The sequence below is a fragment of the Ammodytes marinus genome (genome assembly GCF_949987685.1).
Source record: "Ammodytes marinus genome assembly, chromosome: 13".
In the NCBI taxonomy this organism is placed as follows: domain Eukaryota; kingdom Metazoa; phylum Chordata; class Actinopteri; order Uranoscopiformes; family Ammodytidae; genus Ammodytes; species Ammodytes marinus.
The window spans coordinates 23,164,718-23,188,214 of NC_137217.1; the positions used below are offsets into that span (position 1 = coordinate 23,164,718).

Here is a 23,497-nt window from a genome sequence, read left to right on the forward strand (position 1 = left end):
CATTTCTATGAGGTTCAAGGCTTAACAACATAATCCAACCAACTTTGTGTTTAAAGTCATCAGTTTTACATGCTGTTACAGGCATTAAAATCAACAAAACCACAAGGGTACCCACATTTTTGCACAGCCAGTTTTTCACATTTTATTTTATTTCATACAACCAAATACTGCTTTTCAAAAAATCTTTGTTTGGAAAACATCCCAGTACTTAGCTGTTCCTGGTAAATTAAATACATACCACTTTTATATTTTTTTTGTGAAAGCAGAGTCAATTATAATGCCGGCTGAGAGGGGTTCCCAAACTTTTTCATATGACTGTATGTTGTTGATGACACGATCAAAAACAAACCAGTGTGGAGACAGACAGTGTTATATAATATTATATGATATATTTAATGTGGTTACATGCAAGACTGCAAAGATAAGTTTAATGTATCACTTGAAATCAATACACCACAAATAGCATGATAAAAAAAAATAGATAAGGTCTTATTTTAGACTTTAAGACCTTATCTCCATTGACTTAAATATGGCCTTTGTGGTTATATTATTGAATCAGTGACAGAGCTATGTATCTCCGATATTGAATATATTTTTATTTTCCCTTGACAATTCCCCCCCTATTTCTAATGTTTAAATGACCCCTTGTGGTGAATCGTAGGTACTGCATACTTTATTCTAACCAGTTAATTCCAGTATTTTCCTTGGGTTCAACACACCACAAAGGAAACAATTATGCATGCACAAACATTCACGTTCCATGTTATTTGGTACACGGCAACTAATGTTTTAGAAGGGTGTTAATTCAACTGCATGGCCATTTTGGAAGCTGTAGTTTGGAGTGCTGTTGAACTGTATTACATTATTCAGAGAGGTGTTTCTGTTATTTACCCTACCCTCACTGATACTGATTTTAATGTGGTGTGGTCAGTTATCTGGTATAAATGCTTCACATTGCATAATTACGGTCAAAATCTCAGTCTAATTTCTGTCTAATTTTCTCCACAATGTAGCTTCTCAGAGTGACAATCCCACCAAACAACCATGACATGGGTAAGTTTATTTTCCCTGACGAGCGTTTACCAAAATGAATCTATTTGCTTTACCATATACACACACCTCAGCCCCATTCGGCCAACTTCCCTGTTTCACTACTTATCATTTACTCACTTTTCCTCTCGCCCTTCCCCAAGCCCGTCCAGATCTGCTCCCCGAGGAGAACCAAAAGCGCTTGGCACAGGAAATTCAGCTCTCGCTGGCTGCCGAAGTGTCCAAACAGCTGGAGGATTTCAGGTGAGAATCCCCATTCTCCCCACATTCTCTACTTAACTAATCGAGCATAGTCTCCCAAAATGTTTGTTTTGTAAATCCATGTTCATCCTAGGGCATAATCACTGCCCTGTAATGTCACTCAGAAAGTTCTGTGCTTTGAACATTGTTTTTTGATGTGGTTTGAAAAAACTAAATCTGAAAACCTGAGTAAGGGAGCAATACCGTTGCACAAATTTCATCCAGACTCCAGTCAGACCCTGCCTTTTTTCATGAAACCTGTTCGCTGCCTATTGTGAGTGCGCCCTTAGTATCTGTATCATTCTTACCAAACTCTCGCTTCTTTTTGACTTGTCTTGTCCAGGAAGAAGAGGATGATGGGTATGACCCCCAACGAGGCTGAGCTCAATGACGTGGACAACCACTATCCCACTGACCGCGTCCCCATGGAGATGAAGGAGAAGTCTGTAGCAGAGAACCTATTGGACAAGATGTCTGAGACACAGTGAGCTTTCTCTCTTTCTCTGTTTCCTACAACACCAAACATAAGGGTAGAAGTATTGGCAGTATTTTATCTACCTACGAGTTATTTTGGGTGAACAGTGCTTTTCCTGCATAATCATTGTTTTGTGACAGTTTGAGCACTTTTAAAGCTTGGATGGACATGAAAGTCAGCCAGTTGTGATGCGGTTTACAGAAGGAATGTCCTTCTTAACCCTTAGGGTTGAACAATTTTGGACCAAAAAGTTCCAAGAACTATAAAACCAAAGGAACCTAAAGCAGGAACTAAATTAACAGCTAAAAGTCGCATTTTCTGTTCCTGTTGTGCATCGCAGGAAATGTGGAAATCATGCCAATTATACAAATGACTGGTTAAAGGAGTAGTTCAACATTTTTTTTTTTTTAGCTTTTAGCCTCACTCACTCGCTCAAGAAAAGCAAAAAAAACCATTCCTGTAACTGTGCGTGCATTTCTGATGAAGAAATGGGCGTAGGTTGCTCATCCAGGCAAAGATAAACTTTTCAACTCCACTAGATGCTCCTGTGTGCTTGTTGGGACTTGTTTATTTACTTGTTTATGTGCTAACATGGATGAGTGACCTATGTCCATTTATTCATCAAAAATGCACGCACATGGGGGCGCTCTTAGCTCAGTTGGTAGGGCGTCCACCCCCCGGGCCGGGCCGGGCCGAGCAGCAGACCCGGGTTCGATTCCTGCCCGCGGTCGTTCTCTGCATGTCACTCCCCTCTCTGCCCCATTTCACCTCTGTCTCTCTGCACTATCAATAAAGCATAAAAATGCCCCAAAAATATATATAAAAAAAAAATGCACACACATTTACAGGAGCGGTTTCTGTCACATTTTCTTGAGCCGGAGAGTGAGGCAAAAGGCTAAAGATTCTAGATGTTTAAATATTCCTTTAAATAACAAAATGCAATTTTCATACACAGCATTGTGAGGCTATTATTAAGAGAAAGGTTAAAATATTAATTGTAAAATACTTGAGTCTCCTCTCTAACTTGCTGCTCTGCTCTTGAGCAGAGACGATGATTGCTTTGTCAGAGAAGTAGGAAAAGCAGCCTTTTCCCTCTAAAGTTGGTGCTGCACTTTCTATAATAAGGATGTTCAACCTAAGCTGTGTACATATCCAATCTAGTGCAAGGCACACAGTGGACAAAGACAGCAGGAGATGGAGAAAATCAAGCTACCACTAGGAATGAAGAGCCCTAGAGGACATAGTGATTGGAAGAGAAGAACAATAGAGCAAGAAGGAAATGAAGAGGCAGAGAGGAAAAGATGGAGTCAGCAGTGCCACGCTGGCAGGAAGGCTCTCCCCTGGCACACTGCCAGGCGGTGGGAGGGGTGGGGGGGTTATACGGTAGAAGAGAGAAAGGGCCACAGGGTTATCGATGCTGGATAGCTCCTGCCCTGGACACAGTTAAGGAACGAAAGCAGAGAGTTCTTGGGGAAAGTTAATCTATCCTTGACTATAAATAACTGGAGACGATGCATTCGTCCTGTGGATACAAAAAAAGTCCTGCTAAGTAGTTTGTATCCAAGATAATAATAATTATATTTTTAAATCACAAACAGTGGGATCTTTATCTCAAAGGGAGAAAGGATTCATTATGTTTCACTATATTCATTGCCCCTGACATGACAATCATGTCTTTATTTCCCTTTCTCTTCCATTCTCTCACCCTCCTATAAACCCAGTCAACCCCACCTATTCTCCACCCTCACCCCCCAGCCCCCCCTTATTCCACCAAAACACATTGACCTCGAACTGTTTCTCATTGGTTTATCTGGTGATGGGAAAGAGGCAAGCGGTCCATTTGATTGGATTATAGGGGGAAATCCTGGGGAAAGCCGTCCCACCCTTTATGTTCATATCAAAACATGAGTATCCAATTTCCATCTTGCCTGCATGTTGCATCAGACAAAAAAACATGGTTAAATAGACATTTCCGCTGTGCTGGAGCATTTCTGACTTTGGATTTCCTTTGGCTAGACAGCTTCCTAGAGAGACAAACCAGAGCAGATACACTTTTAGACAGTCTGGAGACAAATAGTTGGGCTTATTTGCAGTTCTTGAATTTACAAATTGCTGTTTGAGCGGACAGACTTTTGATGCAGCTTTTACTTTTCTGAGTTCTTTTTATTTTTATTTCGTTTTTTATTTTCTCAGCTTTTGTGCACATTTTTAGAATATGTTCAATAGCTTCTGCTCTGAACACATATACACAACAGTCATCTCTGAGTTGGATCTGGAAAAGCTTAGTCACTTCAGATTCCACAGGCCCAAAACACATTTCATAATCAGTCGAGCAAGGGAAAGAAAACATGCTACTTAGAAGGAAGAGGTGAGCTTGATAGTGAAAGATGAGTGAGTCATAGTTTGCATTTGTTCCTTTTTCTAATAGTGACATCACTGACACCTGTCTCTTTTCTTTCAGACTTTCTATCGTCGCAGACGAGGAAAAATGGTGAGTTAAGTTATTCTTTTCTTTTTTAGAATGTTAATATTAATTGCATGAGTGTCATGTGCTAGTGGGTGTTTCTGCACATGAAGCTGATATGATCTCTGCATGCTTTTCTCAAGCTTGGGTGTGGTCAAACCACAAGATTTTTGCATACTCGCTCAAGTGCACAAAATAGTCACTAATTTCTTTCAGTTGGGTTTTCAATAGAAAAATGTACCACCAGGGTATATCTCTGTTTTTTTAAAAGGCCCTTGCACTGTATAACAGTGTCTTGTAAATTGACTAGCTGAAAGGCAATCTTACTTTTTTTTAATTCTTGAATAAAGCGCTGCATACAGTACTTTATTCAACCCTATCATGAATGTTTTTTTATTCTTTAATGTTAATAGTTCTGCACCCTGGTGATTAAAGTTCTTTCATGTTGCAGTCAATGTATTCACTCAACGTTCAGTTTTAAACTGCTTCTGGTGATATGGAACAGTCTGCTTTTGTTGTGTGCACATCTCCAGAGGCTCCTCCCTTAGGTCCCTTCTTTCTCCCGAACCCTCCTTTGTCTTTTTTGTCTCATATTTTTCTCTCCTCCCTCCTCTTTTCTACTCCTCCTCCTCTCTATTCACTATTCAACTCTGTATCTCCCTTTTACCACTTCCTTGCATCTGATATGGCCACATGGTCTCTCATGATCAGTATCAGTGAGAACAGAAACCACGCAACTACTGCTACTCTACTGTAGCATTTTCAATAGGCTACTTCATTGCAGTCTTTAATGTGAAATATACTAAGGTCAGATGCAACTACAAAAAAGAAAAGAAACCTTTTTTCCTAAGCATTTCCACAAATGTTATAACTTTAATCAAACAAACTAATCTTTTTCTTACCTTCTCCTACAGCCAATCCATCTTTTCAGCGGTGGCCTTCTACATGAAGCACCTTGGGGTTAAAACCAGGGCCGTCGACAGTAAGAAGTCCAGAGGGGGCTTCTTTAGGAGACAGCTAGTGAAGGTAAGATACTATCAACTATTTAGAAGGACAATACAACATTCAAAACCCATGAACCCAAATAAAAGAGCAATCGAACAAGTCAAGTAATGCACTACTGCACTATCCTCCTAAAACCACCTTCTTTCTCACTTTCATTCTTCCAGAATAAGAAGGATGAATCCACAAAGGGCAAGCCTAGAGGGGGGTTTCCTGGCATCCCCAGCTGGATCGCAGGCAATAGTATGTATCTGCTTTTGTTTCCATTTTCTAAATGAAATTTCACACAATCTCTAAATGTACACGTTGTGTAATAAAATAACTATATGTGGTATCTTGAGAACATGTTGTCCTTGCGCTTCTTTCCCATTACAGCCGAGGTCAAACCTAAAACGGAGCCTGAAGGTACTAGTTGTCCGGAGTCCCCCCCCCCCTCACACATATCTGTAGAATGGTCACCTCCTTACTAATCAACCCATAAGCATGTCTGCATGTCCCAAATCACACTGGGAAGGGGAAGTGGGTGGGGCATTTGTTTGGTTGAATCTGTGTTTTCAGTTTGATTGTTTGAAGAATTAGTGTAACTTTATACTTTGTAATCATCCGAAAGCCTCAAACACACGTAACTCATCTGCGGGGAACTCGTGGGTGTGTTCTCCTATACCAAACTAACGCTCTCATTTACCACAGAGGCCCCTCCTGATTGCACCATACTCATCCTTGTCTGTTTGTTCCCTCTCACAACGACTCTGTCCCTTTTTTCACTGACCGAAGCATTTGCTTTACTATACAGTTGAGCTCTGTTTTAAATGGTCTCACTCTTCCTCCCCCCCCCCCCCCCTCAGCGGAAAAGGAGAAAGTCAATCCCGAGCGTAAGAGTCTAGTCTCGGGCAGAGGCTCCTTGATCGACCCTGCAGCCCCTTCCCTCCCCAGCAAGAGGTCGGTCTCCAGCGGAGGTCCTGCCTCCCTGCCCGGGTTAGAGATCAACGATGGCTCAGGCAACAACGTCAGCACCGCCAACAGCCCGGAATCTTCACACAACGATGGTAAATCCTGCTTATAGACTCCACTGTGTTGTAGGAGTTATTACAAAAAAAATCAGTTGATGCGTTGAGAAATTAAACAAGATTACTTAACCGCCATGCTGTTGGCTCTGTGAGGCTGACCCGACTCCCCAGGCACAATTGGGCTTTGAACTGAATGCTAATCTTTCGCATTCTACAATGCTGATGTTCAGCTGCTATAATGTTGACCACGTTCGCTGTCTTTAGTTTGGTCCAGACATGCCACTTCAGTAAATGCTAGAATGTGCAGCCTTTTTAGTCCATCCAGTTTAGATATTTCAGTCTGGACAAAAGTGGTGGATTGACAGATATTGACATTCCTATAATCACCGCGCATCTAGTGAGGTTACAAATACAAATCAATAGACCAAGACATCGGGAACTCTGATTGCAGAGTCCATACTGCACTATTTATGCAAACTTTAATAAACATGTACAATATACATTATGGTTTTATGCTTTATGTATACATTATTGTTGAAGAGATATACATTTCTCAATTGAAGCACAATTTAATTGCAATATATAACCCCCTTGTCGGTTCTCTTGCCCTTTTCCAATTGTCCAGGCCTCTCTAGCAATCGCTTAGAGCCTCCATGCATGACGGACAGCGGTGATGTGTCCCCCGTGGGGCTGGGAGGAGGGCTGGCGGCCGGGGAGCCCCTCACGCCCAGCGACACTCCCACAGAGGAAAATCAAGAGAAAGACAGGTGAGGAAGAGAGGCCATGCATCTAGGGAGGGAGATTAATAACTGCAGGGGATAGCCAACTCAATAAAAGAGTATACGAAATTGCAAGATTAGCTGTTGTTATTATGTTATTATTATTATTAGACAGTATGGAAGCTGTTTAAGATAAAGACTGTTTAGATCCATCGACTAGGGGAAAAGGCGTGGGGGGGTGGGGGGGTGTCAGAAGCGCTCAGGCTAAGGGAGCGTGGTAAAACTCCCCCGGCAGTCTGTCCCTGCTGTGTGCAAAGCTTTTTGTCATGCTGCCCCGTCGCTCGCTGGCTAGCTAACTGGGCCTGCAGTTTTGAGAAGGATCTTCAGTTCTGGTGAACTCAGAGCCAGTCTTCCCCTGCCACAGACCTTTGCCCTCCCTCTCCCTCTCCCTCGTTGCCCTTTCTCATTTGTCTTCTAACAACTGCACGTGCGCTCTCTTCCTAATAACCTCCTGTCCCATTTCCGTTCTTTTGTGTTGTGTGTCCTGTTGTGCATCTTCTAATTCCCACAACAGAGCTTCATTGCAGTTCCCGTTGCATATAGGCATTGTTTGTGCAGTTCCGACTATCTTGTTTGTTTGTTTTTATATTCGATTCAGATACATGTAGGTCAATACACTGTGGATTTCTTCTAGACTTGAGATTTGTTTATGGAACTGATTATAGATGAGCCTTTCATTACTGTAGCTTTCCACCCTGTAAAAAGGTTTGGCAATTAAGTCTGAATATTAACTTAGTAGAAATGGTAATATGTTAGCTAAAATTTAGTTAAAGGTGCTCTGAGGAACTTTCAGTTTGTGTTCAGTCTTGCACCCCCTTTGGACAAGAGCGTTAATGTTTTTACTACGCTAGCTGTTGTTCCTGGGTGAGCGTACCCATGAAAAAGGCATAAGGAAAAACAATATAAAAATAGCACTCTTTGCACTGATGTTCTCGTTTGCTGCTACATCTCATGAATGGAGATGAAGAAGGGAAAATTTGACTGTTTCAGAAATATTTAAAAGTTCCTTGTAGCACATTTTTAAGGAGTACAAATGTTAAAGATTAGCACCTAAGGCTACTGCTTAGTTTAAAGCAGTGAAGCTAACCTTCACACTGTGCTGCTTTTTAGTTTATAGCTAAGGCTGAACGATTAGTTTCATATAATATTTTAGCTTTTGTTGCTCGCCCCATGTGCTTTTCAAGGTGTCTGTGTCCATTGTAGCCATCAGGGCCCGTCCTGTGTCCTGCTTGTCTCCACAGTGTGTGCGGTTACATGTTGTTCCAGGGGGGCTTTGGCATCGTATTTGGCATGTTACTCTGACGGTGGTTTTGAACTTGTTTATTAGAATACCATACTGGGGTTATTTTGCATCTGCATGTTATGGTTGTTGCTGTGGGTTGCAATAGTTGCTTAAAGGCGGCCGAGTAACTATGTGGTGTCCCGTGTTTTCACAGACGGAAGACAAGGTGGGTGGCAGCGCCTTGACAGAGTCATGGACATGCTTCAGGCCTTATACTGATCACACAACTCCAACATACGAACAACTGATCAAACAACGCTAGCACACATACACATAACACATTAAGCCCTGCAACCCTGATACACACCACACACACACACACACACACACACACACACACACACTGCATGGCTAAGTATCATGAACCTGCTTGTGATGGAGTTAGAATGAGCCTGCTTGTTGAGGTCAGTTGGATTATTTTTAGTGGATGTGAATGCACCTTGTGTGGATTTGGAGAACTGTTGACATAAAATTGACCATTGAAGTGGCCTGACAACTACCAACTCCCGGGACGGACATTATGTCATAGAAATGCATGGATACGTTGATAACTTACTGTTGTACATTGGCTCATAGTAACTCCTACGGAATTGTTAAAATTATTTGAGTTCTACCGTGTCTACAGTATATTAAGCATACTATGCATGTTTTGTTGTCTAACCAAGTATATGCATGTCACATGTCATGCATATTCCACATATTGTCACTTAATTTTACTTTCTGTATCTTTTTTCTTTTTGAACAACTCTTCTTTCACAAAAATCTACTGCTGTACCTTTTAAATAATTGATCCTCCACTTTACCTTGTATGTGCACACTGACTGCACATGACTTTGACACGACCTCTTCCATTGCCTTCCCTTCAAAAACACTTTTTGTGTGTTATTTTCACTACATTTTGGTACATGTTTTCCTTTCTTCACTCTGTGGCATCTCCACCTGTCCTTTCTTGCATTTGTTACCACCACTATCACTACCTTTCTATCTCACTTCCTACTCCTTCCCTCTACTCTGTCCCTATCATCTCCTCCTCCCTCCCCCTCCTCTCCCCCTTGCCTCCCTACAGTAGGAAAGTGGCCCGTAGCGAGAGTGCCCGTGTGGACCGGCACTCCTATCGGCGCCGTGGCTCTTCCAGGTCCAAACAGTCTCGTTCCCGTAGTGACGTGGACCTTCAGCCACCGTCGACCACTACAACACCTTCCCCGCTCACTTCCCAGCACCTCCATCCGTAAGATGGACAAAGCCCCCTCGTGATGCCTCTCTTGATTGAAGAGCTGCACAGCAGGGACATCAGAAAGCGTTAAATTAAATCATTTTTTTTATTTACATTTTAATATTACCTTTATTTAACCAGGCAGGTTGTTAAAGGAGAAGTAAGTGATTATGACTTCCTGTCGGTGACTGCAGTTAGCAGTCCTCTCTCTCTCCCTCGTCCCTACGTCACCAGCACATGAACACACAGCCGTCGTCAGATAGTGCCACGATGGAGCGAGTCATCGTTCACGGGCACAGAGACCCGCCTCTTTTTAGCGCTCTGTCTCTTGATTGGATAAAAATGCGGGATACTCAAAATTTTATCTGGAAATAACTGCAAAGCTGAATGAATATATTACAAAAAAATATCACTTACTTCTTCTTTAAGAATAAATTCTTATTTACAAAGACGATTAATAGTTGGTAGTCATTTTGTGGATAAAACCAGACTAGTTCATGCAGAACTACTGGGTAGATCACTTTGAAATGACAAGAAAAAATCCTTTTTATAGGGCAAATGTCCTTTTCCTGTAGAGACAAACTAAATAAATCCATGCGCCTGACAGGTTCACTGACTTATCATTGACCGTCAGATGGATCAGTCTCTAATGTAAATAGACCTATTGATTGAGTAACAGTAACATAGCACTCTCATTTTCAGTGAAAGGTCAGACATTTAGCATTGAGGGGGGAATTATTGAGTTAGGTCAATGTTGACCAATGGGTGAGCATTAGGTGCCAGCCCTTTTTAATTAGGGTTAGTTTAATTGCAATTAATAAAAAAATAAATATATACAGTCCCCTCCATAAGTATCGGAACAGTGAGGCCAATTCCTTTATTTTTGCTGTAGACTGGAAACATTTGGGTTTGACACCAAAAGATGAATATGAGACAATAGCTCAACATTTCAGCTTTCATTTCCAGGTATTTACATCTGGATCTGATACACAACTGAGAAGATAGCATTATTTGAAAAGGAACGCCACATTTTTAGGCAAGCAAAAGTATTGGAACAGATAGACTTTAAATAAATTAAAGTGAATAAAACGTAATATTCTGACGCAAATCCTTTGCTTGCAATAACTGCATCAAGCCTGTGACCCATTGACATCACCACACTTTTGCATTCTTCTTTTGTGATGATTTTCCAGGCTTTCAACGCAGCCTCATTCAGTTGTTGTTTGTGTTAGGGGGTTACTCTCTTAAGTCTCCTCTTTGGCAGGTAAAATGCATGCTTTATAGGGTTTAAGTCTGGAGTTTGACTTTGTGCCCCTGATTAACTCCTTTGTTGTGTTTTGGGTCATTATCTTGCTGCATGATGGAGGATCTTCCAATCAGTTTGGTTGCATCGTTCCTTAAATTGGCAGACAAAATGTTTCTTTAGACTTAGAGTTAATTTTGCTGTTGCCATCATGTGTTACATCATCAATGAAGATTAATGAGCCCATCTGAGAAGAAGCCATGTAAGCCCAAGCCATGACATTGCCTCCACCGTGTTTCACAGATGAGCTTGTATGTTTGGGATCATGAGCAGATTTTTTCTTTCTCCAAACTTTAGCCTTTCCATCACGTTGGTAAAGGTGCATCTTGACGACAACAACACAGTAACACATGATGGCGGCAGCAAAATTAACTCAGAAGTCTACAGAAACATTCTGTCTGACAATTTAAAGAAAGATGCAACCAAACTGATTGGAAGATCCTTCATCATGCAGCAAGATAATGATCCAAAAAAACTGCAAAAACAACAAAGTAGTTCATCAGGGGCAAGAAATGTTAAGTTTTAGACTGGCCAAGTCAATCTCCAGACTTAAACCCTATAGAGCATGCATTTTACCTGCCAAAAAGGAGACCGAAGTGTGTAACCCCCCAAAACAAACAGCAACTGAATGAGGCTGCGGTGAAAGCCTGGAAAAGCATCACAAAAGAAGAATGCAAAAGTGTGGTGATGTCAATGGGTCACAGGCTTGATGCGGTTATTGGAAGCAAAGGATTTGCGACAAAATACTACATTTTATTCACTTTAATTTATTTAAAGTCTATCTGTTCCAATACTTTTGCTTGCCTAAAAATGTGGCGTTCCTTTTCAAATAATGCTATCTTCTCAGTTGTGTATCAGATCCAGATGTAAATACCTGGAAATGAAAGCTGAAATGTTGAGCTATTGTCTCATATTCATCTTTTGGTGTCAAACCCAAATGTTTCCAGTCTACAGCAAAAATAAATGAATTGGCCTCACCGTTCCGATACTTATGGAGGGGACTGTATAATTATTCTTCGTTTGCAGCTTTGTGAAAACAAATATTACAGAAGAGGATGAAAATGTTTTCAATAATGAAAAGTCCATCATGTGATGTGTGTTAGACATGAATCTGCCATGGGTTTTTTATTTTTCCATTATGATCATAGTTTTTAGTTGAAAAGCTTCAGTTTGATTTGACCTAATCATTATCTGTTATTTTTCATTGGTTGCCTGATTTTGAAATTCAATAAAATGCAACTACTTGTTGTTATTTGTGTGATGCTCTACCTTGTACTGTAGCTAAGCTACAATATTAACAGGTGCATTTATAGATCTATTTAACATCCTTACATTATGTTATATCAAGTCATCATGGGTGCACATTTAGACATACAACCAACTGTTAACCAGACAGTTAACAGTTAGTCTTAAATCATCATTCTCCCACATCCTCAGTATGGAAGGCCCTCTTTCAACTTCTGAAGGGCCTGGCCACTCGCCCACCAGCCCCTCCCCACAACTGGAGGAGGTGGAGCCCCGCCTCCTGGAGTTTGAGCCAGACCCGCCGAACTGGAGGGATCATGCCCCCCCTGAAGCCCTGTCCAGCCTCAACAAGAAGGAGACCAAGAGGCAGGAGGTCATCAATGGTGAGGAGAAGAGAGATGAGGCAACACATGACGAGAAGGAGAAAAAGGACTTTGCAGTACAGGTCATCCCTTTTTTGAAAGATCTTTTAAGCGTCTCTTACTCTCTGTCTTCTCCCCCTTCCCCCACTCCTCCTTCCAGAGTTGTTTGCAACTGAGTATGCCCATGTGCGGATGCTGAGCGTCCTTCAAATGATCTTCTCCAAGCCTATGGAGAGAGAGGACCTCCTGACCAACGTGGAGCTGTCCGCCATCTTCCCCAACCTGGATGAGATCATTGAGATGCACTGTGAGTGCTGCTTCAAAGACAATTTGCTGACTTGTTGTGTTTATATCCTCCCAGCGTCAGACTCATGAACTAGGGAGCCAGTTTCTTCCTTTCACACAACAAGCTAACTGCAAGGCAACTGCATGTACAACCTGTCTATATGAACAGGATATAACTTGGTGGTGCACAGTCAAGAATAACACAGAAATCAAGTGACATCAAACAATGCCTCCACTCTCAAAAACTGCCCCTGACTGAAAACAGAGTTCAAGTTAGACTGTTGTTTAGAGAATGGTTGCTCAATGTGTTATTAAAGTAGATTGATGACTTCTTTGTCTCTGGCTGGCATTCCAGATGCCTTCTATGAGAACCTGAAGAAACTGCGTTTGGAGAACAACTTCATAGTCAAATCCATCAGCACCACAGTGCTTAACAGAGTGAGTCATCGTAATCTTTCTATCACCCTACTTCTCTTTTTTAATCACTCACTCCATCTGGTATGTGCCCACAGTTTAATCCAACACATTTCTGGTGGTAATTGCTCCAAAACAACAAATGCTTAAAGCTATTTATCTATGAAAGTAAAGTATTGGCTATAACAGCTATATGAGTGTATTAGTTGTCAGTCTTAACTCCATTAGTTACTTACTAGTCTTTTTCCATCTGCCTCTCTCTCTCTATTCCTCTCTTTTATTTTATTTGTTTGTTTTTTTACTTACTTAAGGCTAGCACAACAGAGTCGTTTTGTTTATATGTGTGTGTGTTTCAGTTTGGTGGTACAGAGGGGGAGTGGTTCCAGAAACTGACGGCCCGGTTCTGCAGTCACCAGTCTTGGGCCTTGGACCAGATCAAGAGCAGGCAGAAGAAGGAGCCACGCTTCAACTCCTTCATTCTGGTAACGTGTGCACGGCACGCGCAAAAACGCACGCACAAAGTCACATGTGTGGTGCCAAATTCTGACTTTGTGTATTTGTCTGTTTTTATCAAAAGGAGGCGGAGAGTAAACGCCAGTGCCGTAGGCTGCAGCTCAAGGACATCATTCCCATAGAGATGCAAAGACTGACCAAATACCCATTGCTGCTGGAGAATATTGCTAAGAGCACAGGTGTGTGTGTGTGTGTGTGTGTGTGTGTGTGTGTGTGTGTGTGTGTGTGTGTGTGTGTGTGTGTGTGTGTGTGTGTGTGTGTGTGTGTGTGTGTGTGTGTGTGTGTGTGTGTGTGTGTGTGTGTGTGTGTGTGTGTGTGTGTGTGTGTGTGTGTGTGTGTGTGTGTATGTGTATGTGACTCTACTTTTATTCATGATAAGTGTCATGCTAATTAATTAAAATATGAACTAGTGTGGGCCAAAAGGGATAAAATCCTCAATATTCTATTTTATATCACGATATGGAATATCATGATATGGATATAGCTACTGTATATTGTGATATGAAAAAAGTTTCTGGAAAAATCTATTTGTTAATGGATTATATATGCAGACAGGAATAACTGTTAAAGATCATCATATCATGTTGCCAAATTTTTCCAGTATATGGGTCTTTATTAGAATGACAGGGAAAAGGTGGTAAATTGTTGAAAGAAATTACCACATAGTTACAAGGTTAAGAGGATAATTGAATTAAGTTGTGTCTTCTTTGTATGTAGATTAAGCAAGATTTATATATTCTATGATAATAGATGTGTTTTGAAACTGTGTAAATTATAGGTAAATAAATAAGGTATTTTAAAAATGCACAAGTGCTAAAGTTGCAAAAACACGGGTGCCAGTTGATATCAGAAAATGTGGAAAATATTTTCAGAACCAACCTGCAGCACACCAGAAAAACACTTCAACAATCGATTACTGTCGGCCCAGAATTTTTTTTATGTACTCCTGATTTATGGCTTTTGATTGGGCTCTGCTGGGAGAGCTGTGTTTTTCTCAAACTCTTGTGTTTTTCTGTCTCTCCACAGAGGACCGGGAAGAGAAGGAAAGGATCCAGCAGAGCGCAGAGTGCTGCAGAAAGATCCTCAACCATGTCAACGAGGAGGTCAAAGTGATGGAGAACCTATTGGTGAGAAACACACAATCCATCACTCAGCACACTGTTATGTCGTGATTGAGCACCAATTGGAGTCTAGTAAATTCTCTTTGAGGCCCCTGAAGGTCCCTGCTGCTTGTTAGATTTTTTTCTACTTCAGAGCTCTGCTGTCTGTCCTCTGTCCAACCCCTCAACCTTTCTCTCTTGTTCCCAGACTCTGAAGGACTACCAGCGTAGATTGGACACATCAGGGCTCAAACCCAGTAATGAGCTTTATACTGAATATAAGGTAAGGTCCTTTCACCAAGTTTGTTTTGTTGCGCACACACTGTTACACTTTTCTTCAAAATCAGTGAATATCTCCTCCAGATCTGCTACCTGTCCGTACTGTGTGCACGTTGAAAAGAAAAAGAGAGTGTTAATACACAGCCTAGGCTCTGTAAACAGGCACAAAGGGTACGTGAACAAAGGGAGCCCACCATAGTTAGCGAACTGCCGTTTACAGAGCCTAGGCTTTCTATTAACACTTGATTTTTTTCGACCGCACACACGGTACCGACTGTTGCCAGATTGTGAGCATATAGTCACTGATTTTGACAACAAGCATTCTCCAGAATAGCTGAAATAACCTTTAAGTTAGTGGAGGTTTTTGTTGCAAAATGTTCTCACTGTTCTCCCACTGTCTTTTCAAGAACATCGACCTGACTCAGAAGAAGATGCTTTATGAAGGCTTTCTGACCTGGAAAGTCACAAAGGAGAAGGCAATCGGTAAATACATTTGCATATACATTACATGCATGCAAACTGCCTACTATTGTCAGTGTTCTGCTGTGGAAACAAGGACAAACATTTGAAAGAACAGTTGCATTACATTAGAAAATAACTATTTATTAGACCAATCATGCTAAGCTTACTTTAATAAATATTATATTATTTTTTATCAAATACAGGTAGACTGCAATTAACAGTATCTGTTTCCAAAAGACAAAATACCCTACATGGAGCATGGTTTATTTTGGAGCTTATCAATATTCTTACTGTTTTCATTTCCCTTTTTTTTTTTTTTTTTTTTTTAATTAAAGTTTGCTATGAAACCAACCCCAGCTGCGGTGCAGGTGGTGTTGTTACACATCAATGGCCCCCTGACTTCCTTTTTTGTTCCTTTTTTATATCCAGTTCAATCCAATAACCTAACCTCAACCCAATACAATACTGTTCAACGTTAATGTGTACAGCAGTTTGCCACCTGGATCAATGGATATATCTGAGAAGGAAGAAAACAATACTGTTGTTTATTACTAGACTAAAAACAAACGGCCTTAAGCTTTTTTGTTTTTACTAAATAGGTCATTTCTACTAAGAAAATTAACAAAGAATTATAAATACCTAAACAATCTAAAGTTATGAAGCCCTACACATACAAATGACCTATGAGGAATTGAGGAGACTTCCCAGTCCCACTCCTTCTTCTCCCTGTGTCTCAGAGGTGCAGTGTGTGTTGCTCGGGGACATGCTGGTGCTCCTACAGAGGCAGGACGACAAGATGGTCCTCAAATGCCAGAGCAAGAGCACCATCGCCGCACAGGAGGGCAAGCAGATGCTCAGCCCCATTATCAAGCTGGACTCTGTCTTTCTGCGTGAGGTGGCCACAGGTGAGGATGTACAGAGAGACATACAATCCCTGCAACTGTGCACTCAAAATCGTTCAACATTCTGATTGCTGTTTTTATTTTATTTTTTTATTTTTTACTCAGATCGAAAGGCTTTCTATGTGATATTTACCTGGGACAGCGGAGCTCAGATCTATGAACTGGTGGCTCAGTCGGTCGGAGAGAGGAAAAGGTAAGATATGTATATAAAAATAAAAGAGGCTAATGTTTGTGTTTATGAAATGGAAAATGATAGGACGAATTGTAATCTGATTTGTGCGTGTGTTTAAAGCTGGACTGAAGTAATAAAAACTGCAGTGGATGATCTGAAGAAGAGTGGAGCACCCATGAAGCTAACGATGCCTGGAGCTCCCTTCAGTCCCATCACGTAGGTGACAGTGTGCGTGTGTGTGTGTGTGTGTGCGTGTGTGTGCGTGCGTGCGTGTGTGTGCCTGCGTGCGTGAGCTTCCTTGTCAGTTGAAAGACCAAGATAATATATTCATCGGCTGACAAAGTTCACCCATCTCAAAATATCTCATTTCTTTTGTCATTTTCTCTCCGTCAGGCCGAATGCCCCTTTGAGCCCAACGGAGAATGGGGGTTTGAAAAGCAGCAGTGGTGAGACGGCCGTGCTGCATCAGCTGAACACTGAATAAAATTGTCCACATTTGCTTTTGTTACTCATTTCTTGAAACTGGAGCCTAAACTTAAGCTTTATTTCTGTCTGTAGATCAAGATAAGGACAGCTTGACGGATGAAAAATCCTCAGACCCCCGGCACAGGCTGATTGATTTCCTGTCAGACAAAGGCTTTGACTTGATAGCCCACTCCAACAGCGATCAGGAAAAGGTGGCCACCAGTGCTTTAGATGAAGGTGAATGAGGGTCTTCTTTGTAAATTCAATAGCTGATTTCTACACATAATTGTCTTTCTTTCCCATAGTAGCTTGCATTCCCTTCTAATGAAACTACTGAATATCTTTCCTGTTTTAGTTGTTTCGCTGAAAAGGCTGTTGGTCGGCAGCATCAGCCTATCAGAAGACTCCCAGCCTGATGAAGAAAACGGAGAGGAGCAGTCAGAGGGTCCCAGTCAAGCAATGGATAGCTGCCAGTCAACAGGTAGGCTTTTGTCTCCTTTTTCAAGGAATAGTTTGATATTCTTAGTAAATATACCCTTGCAGCGAGGTGGCTGAAAAGATTTTAACCACTTTGCTAAATACTCCCTAAGCTAAATATGAAGCTAGAAGTTGTTAGTTAAGCTTAGCATAAAGACTGGACGGATAAAACAAGCAAGCTATCACGTGTTAATAAGTGAGATGCTGGTAGGCACTTTGGAGGCTGGCTTGCTGTTTCTGCACATTTCCAGTGATTATGCTACTCCTACATCATGTTTAAATTCTGTTATATATTTTACTTATAATTGCTCCGATGCCCCATGAATGGAAACAAAATTCAATGAAAATATGAAAAAAACCACTATCTTCACTTTCACATATTTTGTAAACGTACACTTTTCTCCATAAACCAACCTGCATGCATTTCTCATTCGAGTGTTTTTTAAACATGAATAGTGCACAAATGATGATTTGGTAGAATGACAGCGTCCACTTTCTTTAAGTTCATTCTGAAAGTATTTGAGACCTATTTAACCATGAAATACCATTACAGAAAAAAATCAACAATAGTGTTATAATCCAATGTTTTACTAGTGTCAAAGATCAGTTTTACTGGTGTAAGCATGTCATGTCATTCAAAACCAAACCGTGTATCTAAATGGAGTCTTTCTATCCGCAGAAGAAAGCGCGACCACAGACAGGGGAGCGGAGGAGGAGAACGGTAACGCTTGTGAAAAAGAAGGTGGAGGGACGAAGGGAGAGGAGGAGAGGAGCATCAGTGCCCCCCTGGTGCTGTCCCAGGAGAGGATGGAGGAAGTGTGCAGGAGGCTCCACAGTCTGCAGGAACAACTGAAGAGACTTCAGGTCAGACATGGTGAACAGAGAGAGAGATAGAGGAGAATATAGAGGATGGAGGGGGGGAGAGATAAAGATGAGAGACATAACAAAAGATGGGGGGGGTGCGATGGAAGGAGTCACACAGTTGGGCATCAAGGATTTCACTTAGGATAACTTAAGTAAGGAGTGAGCGGTGGTATACTTTGGACAAATGGGGCCAAAATGGCACAAAAGAGAAACTAGAGAATAGAAAAACCATTTAAGCACTGCTGTTATTGCACTGGCTGAAAATTGCCTTGTAAAATTGGACTCTGAAAATGGCTATTATGTCCAGCGCTTGCAATGGGATGTGTCAGAGAAGCGGCGAGGGAGACGAAGAGAGGATGTTAAGAGGAGGAGGTTGAAGTGTGTGTGTGTGTGTGTGTGTGTGTGTGTGTGTGTGTGTGTGTGTGTGTGTGTGTGTGTGTGTGTGTGTGTGTGTGTGTGTGTGTGTGTGTGTGTGTGTGTGTGTGTGTGTGTGTGTGTGTGTGTTTGTGTGTGTGTGTGCGGGAATGGGGATGTGGGTGTATGTCCTCCGTTCCTAAGGTGATATTGATTTTGTGTGTCGCAGACTGTAGAAGAGGAACACCACAGGCTGCAGGAGGCCCTCTCCAAGTTTTCACTGGAGGGGGGGTTCCAGTAAGACAACATCACACCACCTGCTGGCCACTTGGTGAGAACTCTGAACGAGATATTTAAAAATGCTCAAGTATGTTTTTAAGTTTAAAGTTGAAGTAACTTATCATTCATCATCAAGGGCATATAGTCTCAGAAATGGGGGGATGCAATATGTTTTTCAACAACAAAATGTTATTGCTTTTTCCTCCATCAATCTACCTGATAAAAAGGACAAAGTTGTGGATCAGGCTTTAATAATAATAATCCTATTAAAATAATAAACTTTATTTATAACGGCTTGTTAAATCAAATCAGCGCTATAAATGAGATAAATGACCTCAAATAGTAAAGAAAAGTTAATCCCAACAATATAATAAAATAAAAAGGAGGAAATAAACAAACATCAAAAACAAATGCAATGAAAATGAAAAAAACATCATAATGACGTGACCCAATTAACCTCCTCTAACAAGATAGGATGGCAGCTTGTATGTAGCCAGGGAGGCAAAGCTCAGGGCTGACATAGATCAAAACTTTGAAAGCGAGAGGGTCAAAAGCAGTATTTGGAAACCCCAATGGAAATGATGCCCATTTTTTATCATCAATTTCATTAACTTTAAATGTTGTTATCGCACATTCAAACTTACCCCTCTTCTGTCTTTTCCTTCTGTTTAGATTTTTGCTGGTGCTGGTTTGGAGTGCAAGAGTTACTTTCAGAGGCTTCCCTGGAAATTCCTAAACCCTAGTGCCTGGACCCTATGCTGCATTTAGGGGGCTTTTACGCACAATGCAGTGGTGGAACATTGGAGGTGTTTGCATGTGTATGTGCGTGCTTGGTAGAGAAGTATACAAAGACAAAAACAGCTGGGAGCGATATTCTGCTGTGAGTGATGCTGCCTAATAAATTGTAGTGATTGCGATCTGCTGTAACACACATATGCACACAAGAGACATGCACGCCAGAAAAAATATTTACATTATTGCCAATAGCAGATGTATAATAAAATAGAAATACTATGTTTGCCAGCCGCGTTAGCTATACCCAGGTGGAAGCCTTGAGGGGCCAATGTAGCGTTTGAAGATGTATTGAAATACTACTGCTGATATATAGTGTTATTTCTAGTCTATGCCAAAGTACCACAGAGATGCACTTTTCTTCTTCTAATGATAACAAATTGAAGCCACACTGTTTTTGCAACAAATATTATGTTTCTTTGCTATTCAGTCAAACATTTTTTTAACAGTTGGGCTTCATGTAGGCAGTCCGAATATTGAAAAGATTGCATGCAAAAAAGTGTGTGTATGTGTGTTACAAAGTTTTTAATTAAGGATGCGCTTGTTTTGAAGGGGTTCTCATTGTTATTAGGTCACATAGAAAAAACCTTTATAAATAGTGGCTCTATAGGTAATCATGCTGTTAATAATGGAGACTTGTTTGTATTTACCGCTTTTATTTATTCCTCTTGAGTTCTGTTGGGTCTCACCTGAGTGAAACTGTTACAGCACTGGGCCAACAAAAAGAAAGAGCAATATGTTTTTTTTTTTTGGGGGGGGGCATAAAAAAGGCAACACCTAGAATGTGTAACAAAGATCAAGGTAGCTGTAGGGCTTGGGGAAGTGAGTTTAGAGGTTGGCGTTGCTTGTGTTTATTCGGAGCCAGCTCGAACACACGGTCAACAGAAGATGTGTAGAGAACAAGAGATTAGGATTTGCACTCACTGTACTGAAGAAACATGTACACACACACACACACACAAACACGCAGATTTACACCTATAAACACTGAGAGCCCAGTGCTTGACAAAGTTCGCTCAGTACCAGCATCAATTCAGCAGTGTCAACTTTCGCCCATGTAAAGTTCACAGCTACTGATGCAAAAAAAGCACAAACTTCAGATGAGGTTATAGATTGAATCATATGACGTTAGATTCACATGTTATTAGTAAAACAGTCTATTCTTCGCTGGTAGCAGTATTTGTATGAAAACTGAGCTCTGTGTTTGTATTTTATTCAGCAGTTGATTGTAATTATAATTATGATGATATAATTTCTGAGTAGTGGCATAATTGTGGCCGTGAAACACAGGACCAAAGAAATGACAAGGCACCGTTAGATCCTCATACAGGTTGTCCATTTTCTCAATGCCATGCATCTTTTGTAAAGTCATTTAAGTGACACTGCCCGCACTTCTCTTGCCAGACTCCCAACACGTGGCAACTTTATGTGAAGGGATTTCAAAAGAGCACATAGAAGAATGAAGCCTCGGTTGTCAATTAAAATAAAGAAAATTATATTTGATTCTCTAATAAACGTACAAGTTAATACAGAGATGAAGAATGTAAGACTGTCCTAGCCTATTGACCAAACCCAAACACACTAGAGCTGTTATTTCATCAGCTAAAAAAAAATAAGAAATTATGAAAAAGTTTGTGTGAATAAATGTATGTATAAGCCGGTGTGACTGCTACCAGCTGTACTATTCTGATCGGGTTAGAGGACTGTTGACACCTGTGGTGCTAAGTCGAACACATGGGAACATGGACATGGCAATAAGACGCTGCAGCCAGATGAGGGCACAGGCTTGGAGGAAGGAAAACTGCAGTTCAGACGTCGCTCTCACCAGCAGTGTATTCATGATTCCTGCCCGATGTGCATTCACTTTGTTGTTGCCTGAGAAACAAACAGAATCCTTTTTGACCCTTCTGAACTTCGGTATAAATTTATGCAAATTGTCATTCGAGTGTCACAAATTGCCAAGATTATATAAGTTCCGTGCTATCTCTTCCCACTCCCTCCTCTTATAAATTGTACATAGATGTTAGCTTGAAGGAAAGCAAATTGTAGAGAAAGTATAAATTAGCCCCCCTCTTTGTGTTTTTAGTAGCAACATACACCTCTTCAGAACATTGTCACTTGTTATAGCATGAACACCTCTTCCTACCACACAGTTTTACCATATTTTGTTATATATTTCATTTCATTTACTTAAACGGGTCGGGAAGGTTATTGTTACTGTTTTTGTTTTTCTGTCTTACTCGTTTTTCAATCTAGCTCTTGTAATTATGTACTATGCATTTGGCCATAACAGTGAGAGAGACTGGACTTCCCCGTAGCATGTCTACATGAATTGAACAATTATGCAATTGTAACCAAATATTTTGGTGGGTTTGTGCACGTAACAGCGCAAACCCGCTCTGTACTGTGGCTAGCCCAGCTAACCAATGAGATAAATCAAAAATCCTCTTAACCAGTGATTTTTAAATGTCGAACTGCAGTGTGATCACAAGGTTAAACCCAGTTAACATCAGCTTACACTGACACCTTCAAACACTAGCTGTGCGACTGCTACAGGTACTTCTCGTTCTCTCTCTCTCCTCTAGATGCTTTCCCCCTCATGCATTCTATATACAAATACCTAAATGTATAGAAAAATGTATTTATAGTGCGGTGCCATTTTACGACGATCAAGTTGCTTTCTTCATAAAGGGCTCTAAAGTCTGCAAACAAATTCACCATTGTTGTTGTTTTTGGGGGGGCTGTCTCCATTCTCCATGGAAGACTGTGAAATTAATCTCTGAAAGTGAGAAACGACAACCAAATCACTTATATGCATCGAGAGATCATCCAAGGATCCTATCACCTCCATGACAACAATAGGAGTTGAGCCCTCAACCAACTCAGCCAGCCAGTGCTCTGTATAGTAAAGCCACTGCTACTTGTCATGCAGGCTTCTGCCTATCAATCTATAAACAAAAAATATGCAAGAACTATACTGTGTATTTGGCTTTTGATTTTTATGTGTAAGATGTTCTTTTATTATGTATACATCAGGAAAATTGTGGTACGTTGTGTTTTTTTAATTCTTCATTTTTTTAAATAAATTGGGGAAATAACTTCCTGTTTTGTCATTTTATATGGGCCAATGATAAAATAACTTGCTATTGGTTTGAAGTTCAACCATGATATTCTTCATTAAGAATTGTACATACTGTATATTTTTTCTGAACGCATGCACATAGAACTTTTTATGCAAATGTGGGAAGGTCCCAATTCATTCAAGCGTAAATCCTGACTGAGAGAAAAAGCCAGACACTTGTGTTTTACAAACACAGGCAGCACATACTGTGACCAGTGTTGTAGAAGGAATATTATCTGCAATATTGCAGTATCTTTTTAATTATCTGGATTGAACATTTGTAAACGCAATGGCAACAGTTACACACTTTCTCATCTGCAGCTTTGTTGGTGAGTGGGATCAATTTATTTTGAGATACAATAACATCAGAACTACTAGTTAGATAACACATCTGTACTTTATTATATTTGTGTAGATACAATTATGTTCTGGGTTTTGTTGAAAACAGGCATCTATACATATATTTACTTTAATGCTACAGAAGTATGTATAACCTTTTAGTGTTAGGGTGTATTTCAGCTCTTGAGGTCTGCTCCAGTGAACCACATCTCCTGTTGGAGCAGGTGGTGATGTTATGTTAAATTTTTTGCTGTATT

At 40.7% G+C, this 23,497-nt stretch overlaps 1 protein-coding gene across 8 annotated transcripts in view; it reads left to right on the forward strand.

Moving 5' to 3' along the window:
- arhgef1 (Rho guanine nucleotide exchange factor (GEF) 1) overlaps positions 1 to 22,878 on the forward strand; it is a 41,356-nt gene extending 18,478 nt beyond the window's left edge. For 4 of the 8 annotated variants that reach the window (XM_080039679.1, XM_080039680.1, XM_080039683.1 and 1 more), the window contains 28 exons: positions 1,014 to 1,053; positions 1,194 to 1,293; positions 1,634 to 1,774; positions 4,227 to 4,256; positions 5,144 to 5,255; positions 5,399 to 5,474; positions 5,607 to 5,636; positions 6,077 to 6,277; positions 6,864 to 7,005; positions 8,454 to 8,465; positions 9,366 to 9,527; positions 12,253 to 12,443; positions 12,583 to 12,729; positions 13,063 to 13,145; positions 13,478 to 13,603; positions 13,699 to 13,813; positions 14,661 to 14,761; positions 14,943 to 15,017; positions 15,421 to 15,496; positions 16,213 to 16,380; positions 16,483 to 16,570; positions 16,670 to 16,765; positions 16,943 to 16,995; positions 17,108 to 17,251; positions 17,370 to 17,495; positions 18,171 to 18,355; positions 18,939 to 19,040; positions 19,661 to 22,878. In XM_080039679.1, coding sequence (XP_079895805.1) covers positions 1,014 to 1,053; positions 1,194 to 1,293; positions 1,634 to 1,774; positions 4,227 to 4,256; positions 5,144 to 5,255; positions 5,399 to 5,474; positions 5,607 to 5,636; positions 6,077 to 6,277; positions 6,864 to 7,005; positions 8,454 to 8,465; positions 9,366 to 9,527; positions 12,253 to 12,443; positions 12,583 to 12,729; positions 13,063 to 13,145; positions 13,478 to 13,603; positions 13,699 to 13,813; positions 14,661 to 14,761; positions 14,943 to 15,017; positions 15,421 to 15,496; positions 16,213 to 16,380; positions 16,483 to 16,570; positions 16,670 to 16,765; positions 16,943 to 16,995; positions 17,108 to 17,251; positions 17,370 to 17,495; positions 18,171 to 18,355; positions 18,939 to 19,010 — 2,892 coding nt within the window. In that variant the 3' untranslated portion in view covers positions 19,011 to 19,040; positions 19,661 to 22,878. Of the gene's footprint in view, positions 1 to 1,013; positions 1,054 to 1,193; positions 1,294 to 1,633; positions 1,775 to 3,809; positions 4,134 to 4,226; positions 4,257 to 5,143; positions 5,256 to 5,398; positions 5,475 to 5,606; positions 5,637 to 6,076; positions 6,278 to 6,863; positions 7,006 to 8,453; positions 8,466 to 9,365; positions 9,528 to 12,252; positions 12,444 to 12,582; positions 12,730 to 13,062; positions 13,146 to 13,477; positions 13,604 to 13,698; positions 13,814 to 14,660; positions 14,762 to 14,942; positions 15,018 to 15,420; positions 15,497 to 16,212; positions 16,381 to 16,482; positions 16,571 to 16,669; positions 16,766 to 16,942; positions 16,996 to 17,107; positions 17,252 to 17,369; positions 17,496 to 18,170; positions 18,356 to 18,938; positions 19,041 to 19,660 lie in introns of those variants that run through there. The other 4 variants (XM_080039682.1, XM_080039681.1, XM_080039684.1 and 1 more) reach the window with 4 other exon arrangements.
- The last annotated feature ends 619 nt before the right edge of the window (positions 22,879 to 23,497 follow it).